This window comes from Gigantopelta aegis, chromosome 14, assembly GCF_016097555.1.
Source record: "Gigantopelta aegis isolate Gae_Host chromosome 14, Gae_host_genome, whole genome shotgun sequence".
NCBI lineage: Eukaryota > Metazoa > Mollusca > Gastropoda > Neomphalida > Peltospiridae > Gigantopelta > Gigantopelta aegis.
The window spans coordinates 29699954-29721426 of NC_054712.1; the positions used below are offsets into that span (position 1 = coordinate 29699954).

Genomic DNA, 21473 nt, shown 5'->3' on the forward strand with positions numbered 1-21473 from the left:
TTAAAAAAGTATAATTTTAAAGTCGTCTTTTCCAACTACCGTACGTTTATTTACGGCGCACCCGCGCTTACACAATTAACTTATACACCATAGAGCAATCAGTAGTGTTAATTCCATTGGACGATGTGCTTTGGCGTCTAGGTCTTCACAGTATTCTCTTTTAACAGTGTATAAGAAATGCTCGTTTGTATATAGCGTAGTTCTAAAAAGAATTTCAATATAGTTTGTAATATCTGTTAATTAAAAGTTTTATCTCCCTTCACCAAGATAAAACCGGACACGAGCCTCCTCCGGTAGAAATTGCGGAACGTCTTCGTGTTGGACACGTTGAGCTGCACATTGATGAAAACACACAGCGCCACCACACGGACAAATACGAGTGTACAGAATCAAGGGAGATAATGTGCCAGGCTCTGAAACCGGAGCTGGTTTTGCGAAGAGGGGACGAGTTTCTGTTGACCATCGTCTTCGACCGCCCTTACAACAAGAAGAAACACGATATGGAGATCATATTTAAGATAGGTATGTCCATCAGTCTATTTGTCCGTCCGTATAGTTTGAGGTGTGTTGTCCAGAGGACCAGATCACTTATAGAGATTATTATACGAGCTTGTGTGTCGTACTGATTTTACGAAACAGTGCCGGGATCTTTATATTGCCCGAGCGAGTGCGAGGGTAATACATGAATCCTGACACGAGTTTCGTAAAATCAGTACAACTCACACGCGAGTAATCAGACCAGATTCGATATATAAAACAGTTTTTACCTGATTGCACAAAAAAATACCTATTTTCGAAATATGCGTAAATGAAATTGGAGGTTTTTTTCTTGTTTTTCGTTAAATTACATGTTATACAAATACAAGTCATGCATTTGAATGCTGTGTTGTGATTCCGTTAAATAAACATTTCTTTCGTTTCTACGTTAGGTACGAAACCCTCAGAGAAGAGGAAAACACTGGCCTCGTTTCGTGTTGATGAGACTGGCAAGAGCGGATACAAACCGAAGAGGTGGGGTGCTCGAATTCACACTGAGCAAGATACATCTCAAACCATCGCCGTGTTCGTCCCGGCAGACTGTCCCATTGGAGAATGGGAATTCATTATCAGGACAACGGAGCAAGGTTCTGCTAAAGAGGATGTGGCGATTTGTCAGTACGAGTCGGCAGATGACGTCACGATCTTGCTGAATCCTTGGTGCAAAGGTACATGGTATTTGTGTTCGAAAGTTTATGAATGAAATAAAAATGGCTTTTAAAATTTATTTTGGGACCGGACGTAGCCCAGTGGTAAAGCGTTTGCTTGATGCGCGGTCGGTCTAGGATTGACCCCCGTAAGTGGACCCATTGGGCTATTTCTCGTTCCAGCCAGTGCACCATGACTGGTATATCAAAGGCCGTGGTATGTGCTATCACGTCTGTGGGATGGTACATATAAAAGATCCCTTGCTGCTAATCGAAAAGAGTAGCCCACGAAGTGGCGACAGCGGGTTTCCTCTCAATATCTGTGTGGTCCTTAACCATCTGTCCGACGCCATATAACCGTAAATAAAATGTGTTGAGTGTTTCGTTAAATTAAAACATTTCCTTCCTTTTAAAATATATTTACAACAAAACTGTGATGATTTTTATAATATTAATATTAGAACTGTCATGATCTTGTTCATGTCAGAACGTTGATGGGTACACAAATATCAACTGATATTATTATAAGATGCCAATTTTAACACTATGCTCGTTTTTTTTTTTTTTTTGCAGGACAGATCCACTTGAGTGATACACTAATAAGAAAAATATTTATACTAGATAGGAGGAAAACATTTACCTGTAATTTGTTAATTACAATACACGATTTGGTAATTGTGATATATAATTGGCTCTTGTGAAACAATGATTGGGTATTTGTAATAAATGTACCGAAATGATGGACAGCTAGATGAATACCTCACTTGTGATCGGATAGTTTTTAATAATAGATTGTTTCATTTGATATTGGATAGTTTTAATGAAATCCTCACTTGTGATTGGGTAATATTAATAACTGATTGAGAGCTAGATGAATTGTGAATGGGTAATTTTAAGAAACCATTGACTGGCACCTAGACGAAACCCTGACTTGTGATTGGGTAATCCTAACCAATGACTGACAGATTGATGAAATCGTTGTTTGTGATTGGGTAATCGTATTAAAGGATCGACATCTAGATGAAATCATCGCTTTCGAATTGATACTTCTGATCTCTGAAAGAAAGATCATCGCATGTAGCTCGATTAAATTTTCGCACGTAATTAGGTAATTGAATTTTAACAAATGACTGACAACTTAATGAAATCCTTACATTTGATTGGGTCATTTGAACAAATGACTGACAACTTGATGAAATCCTCACATTTGATTGGGCAATTCGAACAAATGACTGACAACATGATGGAATCCTCACATTTGATTGGATAATTCTAACGAAAAATTGGCAGCATGATAAAACACTCGTTTGTGATTGGGTAATGTTAATATATGAGATGTCGTTCACTTGTAGACGATGCGGTGTACATGTCGGACACAGCGTTGCTCGACGAGTACGTTCTCAACGACTCCGGCGTCATCTACCGCGGCAGCACAAACTCCATCTCACTCAAACCGTGGTATTTCGGTCAGGTATGTCGTTGATAGACGCGGCTATAGGATGGGGCCCAAGAGCGCCACACCCCTTTTCTATTTTTGGTTGAAGTGTTACAGGTCCTAAGTGGGGTTTAAATGCTTGCTTGTACAAAGAACACCCAAAATCTCTTGGTGGTATTAACGTCCACTGCAGAGTTAAGGAGGATGGACCCTGTATAAGAATCCAACACTACCAAGGTGGCTATTAGGCTATGACAAGCTACGTAAGCCAATACCACTTATGAAGTTTATGGGGGAGTAGGTGTGTCTGTGTGTGTGGGGTGGGGGTGGGGGGGTGGGGTATGACACATGCGTCCCCAGAAAATATATCGAAAAAAAAGAAGAGCGGAAACCTAACCCCTGCACACGCGCCTGATATTTCACAGATGGGTATTTTACTTCCCTTACATTCTGCTGATAAGTGTATAAATGTATCGTATTATCATGCTAGAATCCCAAATAAAATTAAATAACTTTATGGAGACATATGAATTTGTATGTATTTGATAAAATTATATATATATATATACACACACACACGATGAAATGAAAATGTTTTTTTTTTTTTTTTTTTCATTTTCATTTTTTTTTTTCTAGTTTGACAACGACATTTTGACTATATCTCTGTTTCTGTTGAGGAAAGGTCTGGCGTTCCGCTCGTCCCCCTCGCTTGGTGACCCGGTCAAGATAGCAAGGTCGCTGTCTCAACTCGTAAGTGTTCTGACGTCACAGGATCTCATTATTTTATTGTAATTTTTTGTGTACGTTGTGTTGATAAGCTACTAGATTAAAGCAATTAAAAATTTTAATGTTTCCAAGCTGATACATTGAATGACCAAGAGTCTTTGTCTCTGACGGTGATTGTGCAAAATGCATTTTTTGTCTGGAATACTAGGCCAATGGGTGTATTAAAACGTACTAGCCTCGGTAGTGTCGGGGGCGCCGGTACCAGGATGCAAACCCAGTACCTACCAGCCTTTAAGTCTGATCACTGCACCACCAACGCCGGTAACTCGTCTAATATCTTCATAGTTTGCGTGTCCTGTAGCTAACACTATCTTATTAAACAGTTTAGATTCAAGGATACCACATAATCATTAACTGAATTGAATTCTAATTAATTATAGTTAAATTCAGTGTACCGAAATATATCATATTCATTGAAGGTGTTTGTTTTTGAGGAGGGATTTAGCTCAGTCGGTTGAGTGCTGGCTTGAGGCGCTTGCGTCGCAGGATCGAACCATCTCGGTTGATCCATTCAACTGATTGGGCTTTTTCTCGTTCCAACTAGTGCATAAAAACTGGACAAAGGCCGTTGTGTGTGCTTTTCTGTCTGTGGGAAAGTGCATATAAAACATTCCGTTCTGCATTAGGAAAAATGTAGCGGGTTTCGTCCGATGACTACGTGTCAGAATTACCAAATGTTTGACATCCAATAGCCGATGAATAATTTATCAATGTACTCTAGTGGTGTCGTTAAACAAAACAAACAAACTTTTTCTTGTTTCCTTTTTCTTTTCTTCTTTTGTTTTCCTTTCTTTAATTAAAGTAAGCAACATGACAGTATCGCATGTTAGTAAAATGAAGATTGTATCGAAGTTGTGTTGCTCTTGTTATTAAGGTTAATGAAAATGACGGCGACGGCGGGGTGATCATCGGTAACTGGAGCGGCGACTACGACGACGGCGTGTGTCCCACCAAGTGGTGCGGCAGTGTCAAGATACTGCGTGACTTCCTCAGCGGTCACAAACCTGTCAAGTACGGGCAGTGCTGGGTGTTCTCAGCAGTTCTCACTACAGGTGTGTGTACGGCATCTGTTTGCGTCCTGATACCCAAATTAAAGCTCGCCATCCTTGCACACATATAGTTATCTGCGTGATTACCTCAGTAATCACAAACCTGTTAAGTACGGGCAGGGATGTTTGTTGTCTGCAGTTCTCACTACAGGTATGTGCCAGACATTTGTTTGCACAGGAGTGCGGGTCGTAGCCCAATGGTAAAGTGTAGGCCCATTGGGCTATTTCTTGTTCCAGCCAGTGCACCACGACTGGTATATCAAAGGCCGTGGTATGTGCTATCCTGTCTGTGGGATGGTGCAAATAAAAAATCTAATGGAAACATTCAGCCGCTTTTCTCTCGAAGACTTTAAGTAAAAATGACCAAATGTTTGACATCCAATAGCCGGTGATAAATATATCATTGTGCTCTAGTGGTGTCTAGAAAACAACAGTGTACAGTGCTACAGGCTATGAGTTCGAATCACAGCCTACAAAGTGTTCAAATGACAAATGGAGGTGTCCGACAATAAATATTTTCTTAATGTTTTATGAAAGTTCACATTAATTTCTGGAAAACATTTATTCACTCATTCATGGTTTGGTTCGTTCGTTCGTTTGTTCGTTCCATCCGTTGTTTTCTTCTTGCCTTCATTAGTTCATTCATTGTTTTATTTATTTACTGTTACTGTTTTTTAACATAATATATTGGACTGTTCTCTTTCCGTGCAGTGTGTCGCGCTATTGGTCTGCCGTGTCGCAGCGTAACGAACTACTCGTCAGCACACGACACTGACGCCAGTCTAACGATAGACGAGTACTACTATGATGACTCCGCTGGTGACATTGTCAAAGACAGCTACCGCACCGAAGACTCCATCTGGTAATCTGTGCTTAATTTTGATGATGATGGCAGTGGTGTTCATGATGGTGGTGGTGGTGATGATGATGATGATGATGACTCCATCTGGTAATCTATGCTTAGTTTTGATGATGATGACAGTGGTATTCATGGTGGTGATGATGATGATGATGATGATGATGATGATGATGATGATGATGATGATGATGATGATGATGATGATGATGATGATGATGATGATGATGATGATGACGACGACGATGATGATGTGGTAGTGGCGATGATGGTAATGGTGTTGATGGTGATGATGTGGTAGTAGTGATAATGATATAATGATGATGATGTGAGAATATTTATGATAGCGAAGATGATGTCATGGTAATGATAATGTCGACGGTCGTGATGGTAACTATGATGATAATACTGAGCACTATCTTAGCTAATGCCATTTCATTATAAGTAATAGTCATTTAATTACTTAGTTGCAGGCCCCATGGTGTTAATTTTGATAAGATATATAGAAGAAGACAGAAGACAAATACTTATGTGCTAAACCGATAATTATGAGCACAACTTCCGTGATTGGGTCAGGTCAGAGGATTTAACGTGCATATTCAGAGCAAGCTGTTGTAGCGCACGCCTGTCCTGGGCACAGGTGCCGGCCTTGGCCAGCTCCTCCGTCCAGGACAGGAAAGGTGGGGGTGGTGGAAGGAGTGACCACCTGCACTAGAAGGTGCAAGGGAGCACCAGCAGTCCGGCCGGGGCCGGTAGCAGGTGGGGTGGGTGTATGGGTGCTATGGGTTTTTGAATCTGGAAGGAGCGGTCGGAATTTAACCAAAGAGAATGGGTGCGCGTTTTGAATGAAGGAAATTTGGCGCATTTGTGAACGGTCGATCGAAAAATAAAGTCCGGAGCTACGTATAGGTTTTGATATTAGTGAGTCGAGAGTAGCTCGTTACTTAGACCTATTGATGCTGGGGTGTCTCCCTAGGTTGCCCGTAGGGCCTTAGAACCGCTTCTGGTTGTGGCATGACAACCCAGAGGAGACTTCCGTGATTCAGTGCTATGCAATATTTATATCATGTGACTTAATGCTTGTTACCATTGGCTTGTCGTACTGTATGGGTCATGTGATCCATTGCTTGTTTTATATTGGTGCATTGGGCTTGTTTGCATTATTGATTATTGCTGAAGGAATTACCACGTCTGGAACGAAGTGTGGATGAAGAGGAAGGATCTTGGGGAAGGGTATGATGGCTGGCAGGTGATCGACGCAACCCCTCAGGAACAAAGCGACGGTAAATAGTTGAACGTCATTTAGCTCATTAGCGCTTTCCAATACAGTATTATGTCGACAGTAAGAAAGGATAGGGTGGATCATGATTATTATGGAAAGATCTCCACATGGATTCCCCCACCTCCATCAGCGTAGCCAGGATTTAAAATTGGGGGGCATCCATATCTGAGGAAGGGGGAGCACCTACACTTCATGTATGATTGATTCATTGAAAGGAAACGAACATAGTTTATTTCTAAATGGGAAACCGTTTGAGTGTTGAAGGAATGAAACGTTTCTTATCTGCATATGATTTCAGACGGATGGAATAAAAACAATACTTTTTATAAGTGGGAGTAGACATTTTACCGTTATCTTGGCCAGCTTTTTTCTACTGGAATTTCAGATCTTGTAATAAATTTCAAATTACTTAACATGTTTATTTGTGTGGTGAGAATTGAAATGACTTGTGTACCCCCGCCCATGATGTTGTCACCTATACTGGTAATCATTTCTAGAAGAATGTTTACTAAACTCTGTTTCAGTAGAGATTGTAATCGTCGCCACCCACTGGCCTTCTTCGTCTTCTGTCATTCACGAATCAGCCTATCCCACGTCACTAACTGTTCCACCGGGCAGATATATTTGGCTAGATCAGCGTGTGTAGGGCCGGGAGGCGGGGTCCGTGTTCGAACATTCGGTGAATACAACACCTTTAACGTTGTACCAAGCTCGTATAGCAGTTGTTGCACATTTATAATACCAAACGTTAGAGGACACCCAAGGGGTGCACACCCTCGCCTTGACAGTGTTACGAAAATCAAATATTTAATGAAAGCAAATATATCTGGGTCGGCTGAATATTTGTGAGATATGGTCATATATATTTAATGCAATATTGTGTAGACCTATTTGGAGTACTCTAGGTGTCTTTATTTTTAATTGCATCCCTCTTTTTAAAAATTTTTATTTAACTTTTATGAAGTTAAACCGATACTTCTTTTGGTATAGCCATGCCAAGCCTACTTCCTTAAGGATGTACACTACGAAGTCAATTCCGATAGACGACAATAGTAACATATGTGGCTAAAACTCCTACGTGCATGTACATAAATACTACCACCCTTCACCCTTAAAGTGAATCAGAAAAAATGGGGGTCAAGCTGCTCATTTCAGAGATAACAAGTAGCGTCTATTACAACCCTAGTTCCGCACAAAATTTGAGTACTTTGTTTTGCAGATACCCCATACATGTTTCAAACACAAGGCTACTTACAGTGGTACTAGATGAAATCAAATTGTAAACATGTTTTGCCAAGATGAAACTTTTTTTTTCACAACCAACACACTCACATTTTCACCAATCACAGAACTTGTGGTTTTAACTTCTCTGTCAAAAGTTCGGTGCATCTCGAACTTTGACCCAGTCGGAAGTTATTTGGTTTAGTACTACCTTAAATATTGTGTTTGTACCTTGTAGGCGTGTTCTGCTGTGGCCCCTCCCCTCTGACAGCCATAAAGAACGGCGATGTCAACATTGGGTACGACACGGCGTTTGTGTTTTCCGAAGTCAACGCTGACGTCATCCAATGGAAAGAGACGGAAACCGGCGACGTGCTGATGAAGAAAACGAAAACCAAGTAACTATCGCACTTTAAATTCAGCATTGCCACGGCCGTATCTAGAGGGTTGGGGTGGGGCACGTAGGTAAGTTGCACCCCAAGACAAATACACACACACAAAAAAAAAAAACAATCCCAACATTTCACTTCAATAGTGCGGCTTTTTTTATCTAACTAAAAAGACCGTTTATTACTATAACTTGATTTTGATATACACTCAACAACGAAAGTTTAGCAAATATCTTTTATGACGTCTAAATTTGCCAAGGTTGAATAAACTTAAAAAGAAAGCCAGGTCCTCCTGTTGTGTTAAGGCAAAGGTTGATGAGTTTATGTTGTTTTGTAAATGGTAAACATTTCAGATGTGAATACTAATTAAGCTAAATAGGTTCATTTATAAATGTTATGCCATTTCTTTTAACATTAGCTAAACTTTCGTGTGTGTTTATATATATATATATATATATATATATATATATATATATTGTGACTGGCACTTATTTTAGGATATGTGGTCCTGATTATGTATATTCTAGAAAATCTGCAATATAAACCTTGTGCTTCTTTTTGGTTAGATAGTGGTGTCCCCTCACCATCTGCTCATTAATACCTCATTGGCGATTGCCTGGGTACACGGCTGTTGTAAACATTACCATCGACCATCAACTATTGTAGGTTGTATTCTACTGTGAAATCGTCTCGTTTTGTGGTGGTCCTATTTTCGTGGACAACGAAAATATAATGTATATATTCATGTAAAACAAATTTATGATACTACTTTTTCTACCCAGGAAAATGTGGGGGTTTTCTAGTTAAAACCACAAACATTTAAGTCCACAAAAACGAAGGATTTCACAGTAACTTGTTTGTGGGGAACTGCATAAATTGCAATCGTACTCTCACTGCTAACTGTAGCCTTGGTAGGCTAGTTTTTTAATTGTGCCATCCTACTCCTTAAAACAAAAATCCAGACAATCGAATTTGGTGTCCAGGAAAACGTACTTGAACCTTAGTTTAATAAAACTACGAAAATAAGCTATATTGTTGACTCTTTGAAAACACATCAATATGCATGTCCTGTTTTAGAGTTGGCAAACAAATCAGCACCCACAAACCAACAGGACTTCCGTTTTCTCAAGAGAAGACAATGTCTGGCGATTATAAGAATGACGAACGAGATGACGTCACTAACAACTACAAACACAAGGAAGGTGAGAGCGTTATTCCTTAGACAGGAGTTACGCGTACGTGCTTTATTACAGAGTTGACGATTTCTGTACGCGACACATCCGTGAAACGGTAGTCGCGTGTCTCGCGGACGCGTTGCGTACACGAACATAGCAAAAGGCTGTTGAAGATTTTCATTTTTCTCACGTTGACGTGTGGTATTACAAATATATGTTCAGTTCGTTTAATTTGTTAGTGTTAACAGAAAACTATCGGACTATTTGATTCAAGGAAAATTGTGTATCTGTTGTATGAAACCAGTGTAGATTTAGGACTTTACATTGGTTAAAAACATGCCTGCTTTTAACTAATGATTTTACATATAACTATGAAGGACGAAATGATTTTTGTTTTTAGTTTCATAATGTTCTTTAACACATTAGCTTAAAGTATATATATTGCTTCGCTGTTAATCATATATGAGACGCGTTACGTGGAATCTCACGTAGAGAAATCGTAAACTCATTTATTATTAATTTTTTTTAAATCTATATCTGTACTTATTCCAATGAGCTTTGTTCTGTGCTAGTTTTGATTTGGTAAACTAGTCTGCGAGTGGCAGTCCTCTTTGTGGTGGTACAAGAAAGGTGAAATATCCAGTAAAGGATCTCTCGGGAGTGGCTGTCCTCCTATAGATGAAGCACCAGATAGATTTGCTAAATGTCTATTCGAATCTGCACACAACGAAGCGGGACGTAGCCCAGCAGTATAGCACTCGCTTGGTGCACGGTTGGTTTGGGATCGATTCCTGTCGGTGGGCCCATTGGGCTATTTCTCGTTCCAACCGGTGCACCACGACTGGTATATCAAGGGCCGTGGTATGTGCTATCCTGTCTGTGGGATGCTGCATATAAAAGATCCCTTGCTACTAAATATATGACACCCAATAGCCAATGTGCTCTAGTGGTGTAGTTAAACAAAACAAACTGCACACGACCTTGATCACGTATTACGGTTTTGTCGTTCATATGCGTGGTCTATCTCAGGCGCTGATTTAGGCGGATTCCCATAAGACCCAATACATTTTTAAACCCGCTCGTGTTAGGAGCCGGTACCGGGAAGCGAACCCAGTACCTACCAGCCTTAAGTCATGTGGCTTAACCACGACACTACCGAGGCCGGTATGGGGCAAACTAATTTTGCCTTAAATTGAGAGTGTGATGGAGTCTTGACCTCCAACGCTATCGAACTATATTACATTAATGTTATGCCACTCTATATTAAAAACCTAGAGCCGCTCCTGCTTCGAAAGTAATGTCCGTATATTCTAGTACCTGTCAGGAACGATATGCTCTTGTAAGTCACCCGGCTAACAAAATGAATAAATCAGGAATGGTAGAAAACATCAGTTCAGATTTATTTACTGCAACAGATAGGCAGCCAAAATAACACAGCAACATCATCATCATTATCCAGTAGATCCTGTCTGGTGTTTCAAGTGAAGCTGAGCTACGAACTTTGCAAAATCAAGGCCGTCCCACCCTAGCGCAGCGCGTCGGCAGCGCCTCAACAGCGCGTCGGCAGCGCCTCAACAGCGCGTCGGCAGTGTGTCAGCAGTGAAGTGTCAATAATGCCCACATATACGAAGCGTGTCAAACAGAAATAAAAGAGAGAAAAAAGGCTGAAAAGAGGAAAAGAAAAACGGATTTGATTTCGAAAACATGGCTAATTTCAAGATAATTTCGAGTAAATTGGTTTTAATGTATTTATATAGAAGATTACTTGATAAAAAACCTAAGAGGAAGTTTTGGGTAGGGCCTACACGACAACGTTGACCAGGCATTGACTGCCATTTCCGTGTTTTTGTAACTAACCGATTGGATATATATACGCATGGGCGTTTCTGCACCTCTATGCAGACCCGTACGCAGGGGGGTGCGACGGGTGTGTACGCACCCCCACCCCCACCCCCAAATTACTAAAGGTCCACTTTGTTCTATTAAATTTAAATAACGTTACGTAATCGTTGTTGTTTTGAGGGGTTATTTTTAGCCCACGGCCGTTGTTGGTCCCATCACGAGCAATTCGCATCCACCTATTAAAAAATCCTGCGTACGGGCCTGCTATGATCAACCTTTCTTCGTTAATATTTAGTTTTGGCATTGTTTTTCAGTAAAATAAAGATATTCGTCAATGGTGTGTGTGTTGTTTTTTTGGTGGAAGACCTAAAATATTACAACATTATGACATCACAAACTGGGGGTTTCTGTGCGCGTCAGAGCAGCAAGCAGCAAAAATCGCTTTTGGAACGATCGAAAAAAAACCCGACGTTGACGCGCTGTTGACGCGCTGCTGATGCGCTGCGCTAGTGGGGGTATGTATGTGGTAATTCATTGGAAGTTATTTTTTGCTGCCGACGCGCTGCGCTAATGTGGGACGGCCTTCAGTGTAATAGGAATGCTGGCACACTTATAATTACATTTGGTTTAAATACTTTAAATTGCTTGTAAACAGTGTCAACCGCCATTCCAAATGTCAGGTCTAAATAGTTAACAATTTGTCATCAAGGTGATCTTCCATTTTCTTTTTTATTATTATTTGAGATGTTATGACTTTAACACCGAAATGCAAAGTGATAAACAAAACCATCTTCATAAATCAAGGCTAATATTCGTTCCTCGTATTCAGCCTTGATACATGTCGTCAAGAAATCGTGCCACAAAATGCTTAAATTTCATTGGATGCGATGAGATCTGATTGCAACGAATCGCAACGCTCCTTATAGATTCCCTTGTTATTGTAAACAAAGATGGCAGCGTCAACGTCCGGCGGTTAATTTTTGATATTGCTTTCAAGATTGTCACATGATACCGATGCTGTGATTGGTCAGCGATGTCATCGTGTAAGGGACATAATCGCTGTTACAAATTTTCTTCCAATAGAGGGCGCTAGTAGTGGATATCAGTAATCTTGACTACATGTATCAAGGCTGAATACGAGGAACGAATATTAGCCTTGATTTATGAAGATGAAACAAAACGTGCCTTCGCGTCTTTTATACTGTTCATATGACATCACATGACGTCATCTAACCAATCGCGTTACGTAATTTGGCTTGACGATACACCAGCTCGGATCTGTTTCACAAAGAAAATGCTAAATAACCTTATAAATAGCGTGGGGCAGGTTCTGCCTCCAACGGATCCAGAATCTACTATTAAGCTAGGATTTCATGTGTCCGTAGTGCGCTATGCGTAGTGCGTTATGCGTGATGCGCTAACAACGGTTTCTATTGAATTCAATTGAAGCGATTCCATGTGTACGTAATGCGTGATGCGTAATGCGTGATGCGTGATGCGTTAATTCAGAACTCCTCGATGATCGTTCCAATACGCATCACGCAGACAATACGGACACAGGAAGTCGAGAAATCACGTGTTTCCTAGTTTTTTTGCGGCAATATCAAAGAGAATAGGCATTTGCCACCACAAACTATTATGCCTCTTCCTCCAATGCAAGCTTGTGTGCAGCCTCAAACACATTGCATAATATCTCCCTCCAGCACTCACTATGAAAACGAGCACTTCCCCAGTGTGGAGAGGGAACCATCAGATGTTCTTGGCATGGCTATGACCGAGTTAAACAACTGAGACAGGAATTAATATGTTTCTTTATTATGGCAACCTTAATGTATAGAGCACTGTAACGTTTGCATTCGGTATTTTAGATGCAATAGGGCCAGGATGGTAAATGCTCACTATTCATGATTTTCAGGAAACAGTTCATACCACAGTCATTGTATAATTTTGATATTTGTATTACATGTTTTTGCAAATAAACAGAACTTAACAAAATATATACATGTGTATGTTTATGTTATTACCTCAAACAAATTGTAAGTCGTTCCGTTGGACTGATGGTTTCTCTTGTTAGGTTTATTTTGACAAGGTGTGGCTCTAAATGCAACAAAACTTGCTGAAATTGTTCCCTGCTTAAACGAAAGTATTGTTGGAATACTTTTGAATCCAACTCAAGTTCTTTAACCAGATGATGGTACGTTCCAAATATTTTTCTCTGTTTCAATATTGCATGGACCCAGCACTTATGTTTCCTTCGTTTGGTTTTCTTTCGGTAGTAATGCGCAATTCCAGCTATGAGCAACATATTTTCATCTTAACTACACTTAAACCATATTTTGCAAGCCATATTCACAAAATACACACCTATTCTTTTCTCCAGTTTTGCTCCAAAAGGACAAAGTAGTTTCACGCAGATGAATATATACGGATACATGGAAACGGGCAAAACGCATTGCGCATCACGCATAACGCACTACGCATAGCGCACTACGGACACATGGAATCCTAGCTTTATACAGTATTCATGTACACTTTACTGCTCCAAAATCAAGTAAGTATTAGCTGTACAATTTATAGGACAAACATCGAGTCGGCCGTTCGACTTGCTTCGAATATTTAATAAATAAATGACTATTTGCTTTGTTAAAATCCCAAACTTCACAGCCATAATTTAAAATACTGCTAACATATGTATCAAACAGTGATAGTAATGTTTCTGCATTTAAGAAAGACGATATCACCTTTCGAAGAAAAAACTGGAAACAGGTGATCACTGCTAGGTGCACTTAAGGGATCAATATTTTCACTAATTTGTTGTAGAATTTTTGAATATTTGCGTTTTTGTTGGCAAAGCGTGAGTTATCGGTGTCATATGCTGTCAGTGACTGTAAATTCTCGATCAGCTGATTTCGCTCAACAGGACGATTGTTAGTTGAAATTCTGCTTGAAGAGGCCGATGCAGCAAGCGTTACTATAGCGTCTGGAGAGTATTCTTCAAGGTCATTTTCTTGTCCGAATATTTGTTTTCCAATTCATCCAAATTAAACGACCCTGCGTCTTCTACGTGTATGTCATCCATATTTACAAGCAGTGACACTTAACCGCGTATGAATACACGTAAACAACGTTACAGTAGGCACATTGACTTTCGGAGGTGGTATATCGTAGACTTAACCACTTGTAATCAGTCAATCAAAATGCTTGATTTCGTACAGGTATTTTACAATTACGTGTATTGCTAGGCCCTACTTTTTTTTTGGTCTTTCATACAGTAAATACCAAGGGGCAAACTCTGCCCCAAACGGAATTGGTGGGACACAGCACTACTTAATAGTATACAACAATTCATTTTACGATATAAGTCAACGTAAAACAATGCCCCATTATTTTATGGTAATGTATTCAAAATCCGTGCTATAAAAATAGACTACCAAGTCCTATAAAATCACCAGTAAACTCGTACAGCATATCAGAGTAATTCTGTACACATTATAAGCAAACGAACTGTAAACACTTTGTCAGTGGGGTGAGATTTGCAAAGACTGGCAGTTCGTGTTTAACTGTTTCAGGAAGTAAGGAGGAGCGACAGGCGGTGTTTAGGGCTGCGTCGTTCTCCAGTGGACAGCGAGATCCCTATGAATACGAGGTCAAAACGGTGAGCATAGACATCTCACTGTGAGAATAGACAATCTTACCGTAGGAATAGACAAACGTACTCAGTTACTCTGAGAATAGACTATCTTGAAGTATGGATAGACAGTCTCACTGTGTGCGTAGATAATCTTACTGTGAGAATAGATAATCTCACTGTGAGAATAGGCGATCTCATGATGAGAAAAGACACTCTCACTGAGAATAGGCAGTCTAACAGGGAAAATAGACAATCTTACTGTGCGAATAGACAATCTTACTGTGCGAATGGACACTCTTACTATAAGAATGGACAATTTTAATGTGAGAATAGACAGCCTATTGAGACAACCTCACGGTGAAAAAAAGACAATTTTAATGTGGGAATAGACACACCTACTGTGAGTCGTACTGTGAGAATAGACAATCTAACGGTGAAAATAGACAATCTTACTGTGAGAATAGATACACTTAGTGTGAGAATATACAAACTTACTGAAACAATAAACAATCTTGAGGTATGAATAGACAATCGCACTGTGTGTATAGATAATCTCACTGTGAGAATAAGCAATGTCATGATGAGAATAGACAATCTTACTGCGATAATAGGTAATCTAAAGGGGAAAATTGACAATCTTACTGCGAGAATAGGTAATCTTAAGGGGAAAATTTACAATCTTACTGCGAGAATAGGTAATCATAAGGGGAAAATTGACAATCTTACTGCGAGAATAGGTATTCTTACTATTATAAAAAGACTCTTACTGTGAAAATAAGCAATTTCACGTTGGAAGTAGAAAATATTTTTACATCACAATCTAAACTCTACTAATTAACTATATCTCTGTGTGACTTACTAGTTATGATTGTCCTTAACATTTTACTTGCGAAGTTTGACAAGGTTTTACTACTATGATATGGGTCTTGCAGAAAATAGATTTAGTGTTGGCTCTAAAGAGCAGGGCAGTGATTGGCGAAGACATCGTTTATACGGTGACAGTAAAGAACAAGAGCGACGACGTCCGCCACGTCAGACTCAGCGTCACGTTCAACGCCAACCTCTACAACGGCCTCATCACGTCGAAAATCTACAACGAGTCTTTCCCAGAGAAGGCCATACCAGCCGGGAAAGGTAACAATACTAGTACATTTATTAGGTCATACCAGATGCCAGCCGGGAAAAGTAACAGTACTTTTGTTATACCACCTATCTTAGGTCACACCATATATCTGTAGTCATACCCGCTGAAACAGGTAACAGTACTTTTGTTATACCACCTATCTTAGGTCACACCATATATCTGTAGTCATACCCGCTGAACCAGGTAACAGTACTTTTGTTATACCACCTATCTTAGGGCACACCATATATCTGTAGTCATACCCGCTGAAACAGGCAACAGTACTTTTGTTATACCACCTATCTTAGGTCACACCATATATCTGTAGTCATACCCGCTGAAACGGGTAACAGTACTTTTGTTATACCACCTATTTTAGGTCACACCATATATCTGTAGTCATACCCGCTGAAACGGGTAACAGTACTTTTGTTATACCACCTATCTTAGGTCACACCATATATCTGTAGTCATACCCGCTGAAACAGGTAACAGTACTTTTGTTATACCACCTATCTTAGGTCACACCATATATCTGTAGTCATACCCGCTGAAACAGGTAACAGTACTTTTGTTATACCACCTATCTTAGGTCACACCACATATCTGTAGTCATACCCGCTGAAACAGGTAACAGTACTTTTCTTATACTACCTATCTAAGGTCCCACCATATATCTGCAGTCATACCCGCTGAAACAGGTAACAATATTTTTATTATACCACCTATCTAAGGTCAAACCACATATCTATACTTTTGTTGTAATATTTATAATTGTTTTTGTTATACCACCATTCTATGGTTACACCAGCTATTTTGAATAATACTAACAAGGTAACATTATTGTTGTTATACCACCTGCTGCAATCATACTAACTATAGTCGTACTTGCTATCAATATCCACACTATTTGTATAATTATAACCACAGCTGGGCCGTCGATATAAAACTAGTAGTTCGTGTGCGTCAAAATGAAAGTAACGAACAGCCACCATATCACCGAATCATGAATAACACTAAAACGCGTATAAAAACTTTAAACCCATACCAGCACATACAAAAACATATTATTATTATTTAAACACACATCAGGTTGCACAGCATTAAATACTAGAAATAAACTTTAAATGTGTATTACCACTTTACTATAACGTCCTACAGACTAAATAAATGTATGTTACAGGGATAAATAACACGAGGGCAGTAAGAGCCAAGGTAGGCAGTCTCATACAATTAAAGGAACATTCCTGAGTTTGCTGCAATTTTTAAGATGTTATTGACTAACAGCAGAGCTTCTCGAATTTTTATAAAACCCACTAGCCATGGGATCAGTGATTTAAAAAATTTACTAGCCACGATTAAAAATTCACTAGCCCTACTTTACTTTAAGTTAATACAATTTTACTAAATAATAGTAATATTAATCAGATATGTCACCTACAGAGGGAGATAGAGCTTAAAAACACTAACGTTGGGGTGGGGGCAGGATATACATATTTACAAATTACTGCAACATTTGACCCCCCCCCCCCCCCCCAAAAAAAAAAAAAATCACTAGCCATCGGGCATGGCAATAGTAGTTATTTACTAGCCCAACATTGAATATCACTAGCCATGGGAGTGGGGCTACCATAATCTAGAAACCCTGCTAACGGAGACTTTTTAACAATTGTAATTAAATATCAAATATATTTTTCTTCATAAAATATTAGTGGCTGTATATTAAACGTGTTTCTGATCGTTCTAATATTTGTACCAGGTTAAATTTCATTTTATTCCCTAAAATATATTTTTTCACGAAATTATTTGAAGACAAAATCCAGTTTGGGCTTCTTACAAATATTAAGACGACCAGAAACACATTGAATATACAGACACTAATATTCTAAACAAGAAAATATATTTAACATGCAAGTTTAATCTTAGAAATATTTTATTAGTCGGAAACATCTTACAATGCGGCAAACTCAGGAATGTCCCTTTAATGATATCCAAATCTTAGTAATATGTGGCAAAATTATGTCGTTATAGACGAAGTTTTAACCATCAAAGTAAATGGCATGAAAGCGTTCAGGTTTACCGGAGAGAGCGGCCATGTCGTAGTGAAAGCGTTCGCTGAGGTGCTCTTCGGTGACGTGACAGAGATCGTAACAGAAGATGACGACTTCCAACTCAAGATTCCACAGCTTATGTTTAAGGTAAGTTACACAAGATGTTTCACCACTTACGTAATTCAAGGAGTCATGAATGCCTTCAAAACGTTGGTAGGACCAGAGAGAGAGAGAGAGAGAGAGAGAGAGAGAGAGAGAGAGAGAGAGAGAGAGAGAGAGAGAGAGAGAGAGAGAGAGAGAGAGAGAGAGAGAGAGAGAGAGAGAGTGTGTGTGTGTGTGTGTGTGTGTGTGTGTGTGTGTGTGTGTGTGTGTGTGTGTGTGTGTGTGTGTGTGTGTGTGTGTGTGAGTGAGTGAGTGAGAGGGGGTAAGAGTGAGACAGAAACAGAGACGCACCATGAGAGACAGAACGACACGCCATTGTTAGGGTGACCAAGATGTTAAACGTTTACCAATGTAACATAGTTCTTAATTGTGTTAACTGTGCTAATAAAGGATAAATAACCCGAGTTAAAGTTGCACTGCCTGTGTGGTTTAACGACACCACTACAGGACATTGATTAACTAAATTCTTGACTGTTGGATTACAAAACATGTTTCTAATTTTCACGTATAGTCTAATCTAAATCGTGTAATATGTTTGTGATTTTTCAAATTTAGTTTTTATTTCATCAATCTTTGTAAAATGTAACTGTCCAATTTTCTATATTTTTATTTCTCTTCCAGTATTAATGTTACAAAACTGTCTAACTTACATAAGTATTTTGCATTATGTCTCATTAAGGGTCCGAAGACTTGTAAAAAGAATGACGTCATCTCGGTGACTGTAAGTCTGGAGAACCCTCTCAACTGCCCGCTCACTAAATGCTCCCTGGATCTGGAGGGCAGTCTGGAGTGTGTCACCACTGAAAGGATGACATTTCCGTAAGTATTCTGTGGCGGTCTTTATGTAGAAGAAACTCACTGAGTTCACTATTGTTGTAGCAACCAGTGGGATGGGTTAGGGTAGGGTGGGGTGGGGTGGTAGTGGCTGTGCCTGGGAATATAATCACCATCATTATTATTTAAATCAGTATTATCGTATTTGTTATCATTATAATCATCAGTTTATTTTTTACTACCACTATCATCATACCCAGTATCATCATCATCATCATCATCATTATAACCACCACCACCACCATCATCATCATCATCATCATCATCATCATCACCATCATCCATATCATCAACTTTTTCACCTCGTTACCATCACCATCATCATCATTGACCACTACCACTATCCTCATCGCCATCATTACCATCATCATCATCACCATCGTTGTCATCACGTCATCTTAATCCTCATCCTCATTAACACACCACCATCATCACTATGGCTATCATTATATTCATCATTCCCATCACCATTATGTTATGCATGACAACATCACTATCATCAAAATCATCATCACCATCATCGCCATCAAAATCATCTTTATTGTCACCATAATCAAAATCATCATCATCACCATTGTCGCCATCAAAATCATCTTTATTGTCACCATCATCAAAATCATCATCATCACCATCAAAATCATCTTGTCACCATCATCAAAATCATCATCATCATGACCACCATCATAACCATCATCATTCGTATCATCACCACCAGCCCATATATGTTTAATCTGTATGTACTGACGTGCTGTCCCCGTTCTCTCACCAACAGCGACATCCCCACCCACGGCAAGTGGCAGACGACGTTGACGCTGAAGCCGCGAGCTAGTCAGAAACACAAGAAATTCAGAGAGCTGTCCGCCAGCTTCGACACAGCAGAGGTGAAGGACATTGATGGCAAATACTCCGTTCAGCTGACTGGATAAAGTAATGACAGATGACGCTGGAGTTACAAGTAGTCTGTTTCTGAATACATGCATATAGTGAATGAAGAATCTTACTTAACCAGACAATGGACTCGTACATAGCTCAATATTAACTAATGCACTTGTATCAATATATGTGAACAGCATACTTTATGTTACTGGATTAATGCAGAAATATAGCGTATTTAAGGGTTAGTACTAAAACAAAACGCCCCCAAAACACCAAAGTTAGCATATTGAATATTACTGGTTAAACACACACATATCTAACAATTATATATGAGAGAGAGAGAGAGAGAGAGAGAGAGAGAGAGAGAGAGAGAGAGAGAGAGAGAGAGAGAGAGAGAGAGAGAGAGAGAGAGAGAGAGAGAGAGAGAGAGAGACAGAGACAGAGAGAGCGCGCAAGCAAGCGCGCACCATTATACACCTTTGAGACTGCCCCTCGAAACGCACACTAGCAAGTAGTTTATGGCATTATGTTATGCACTCACACATATATTTTTTTAATTACCTACAAAGGACCGATTAGTGGTTTTGGTAACTACTAATATAAAAACGCTTCTTACTAATAACCAACACAGAACTATTGTACATTGATATTTCACACATTGTCGCTTTTAGCTAGATACGATGTTTGTTGATACCTGCAACTGGGAGAGGGTGGATGGGCGGTGACAGTGGTTTCTTTAGCGAACAATATAAAGTACAAAGAAAATTTAAATCACATACAATTAACATACCAGTCAGGGCCCTGTTCCACAAAGCGATCTTAGCCCTAAGATCACCTTAAGTGCATAGCTACCATATGCACTACGGTGATCTTAGTGCTAAGATTGCCTCGTGGAACGGGGCCCATGTCTTTGTCAACATGGAGGTGCAAATTAAAATTAAAATTGTGACGTCAAGCGATAAACTGGTTTACAGGAAGATAAATGTATTAATAGTGGTAAATGAAACCTATATATTTGGACATGTAATTCAAGGCATAATAATCACATTTCACACGAAAATAATCAATAAATATTGTTGGTATTTATACAAATTTGAGACTTCCCCTTTAATCGCCTTTTTTTGCTAAATAGGAGGATAACACATAGTCTAACACATCACACCACCCCCACCCATAGCGTTTGATGTCTATGATAATAGTTCACCTAGAGATGAACTTTCACTCACGATGCACCGTTAAATAAGGGATCTGTTCATCTTTGACAATAAAGTACTAGTGATTTCCCTAGAAATTTGGCAAGGCCTGGTAGACCAAACACTTTTGGGGCATTTTCACCATTTTCGGGGCACTTTTATTTCATTAAAAATACACAAAAATTAATTGAAATAACATTGATGTAATTTATGTGCTTGCTTTAATAAATGAAAAGAGAAAGAACGAAATGTTTTATTTAACAACGCACTCAACACATTTTATTTACGGTTATATGGCGTCAGACATATGGTTAAGGACCACACAGATTTTGAGAGGAAACCCGCTGTCGCCACTACATGGGCTACTCTTTCCGATTAGCAGCA

At 39.4% G+C, this 21473-nt stretch overlaps 1 protein-coding gene across 1 annotated transcript in view; it reads left to right on the forward strand.

Moving 5' to 3' along the window:
- Positions 1 to 21473, forward strand: part of LOC121389177 — a 65843-nt gene that overhangs the window by 10939 nt on the left and 33431 nt on the right. The window contains exons 3-16 of the mRNA XM_041520783.1: positions 268 to 522; positions 930 to 1205; positions 2537 to 2655; positions 3256 to 3369; positions 4280 to 4457; positions 5166 to 5316; positions 6490 to 6593; positions 8052 to 8211; positions 9280 to 9404; positions 14789 to 14874; positions 15783 to 15984; positions 18005 to 18171; positions 18866 to 19005; positions 19793 to 19944. Coding sequence (XP_041376717.1) covers positions 268 to 522; positions 930 to 1205; positions 2537 to 2655; positions 3256 to 3369; positions 4280 to 4457; positions 5166 to 5316; positions 6490 to 6593; positions 8052 to 8211; positions 9280 to 9404; positions 14789 to 14874; positions 15783 to 15984; positions 18005 to 18171; positions 18866 to 19005; positions 19793 to 19944 — 2229 coding nt within the window. The remainder of the gene's footprint in view (positions 1 to 267; positions 523 to 929; positions 1206 to 2536; positions 2656 to 3255; positions 3370 to 4279; positions 4458 to 5165; positions 5317 to 6489; positions 6594 to 8051; positions 8212 to 9279; positions 9405 to 14788; positions 14875 to 15782; positions 15985 to 18004; positions 18172 to 18865; positions 19006 to 19792; positions 19945 to 21473) is intronic.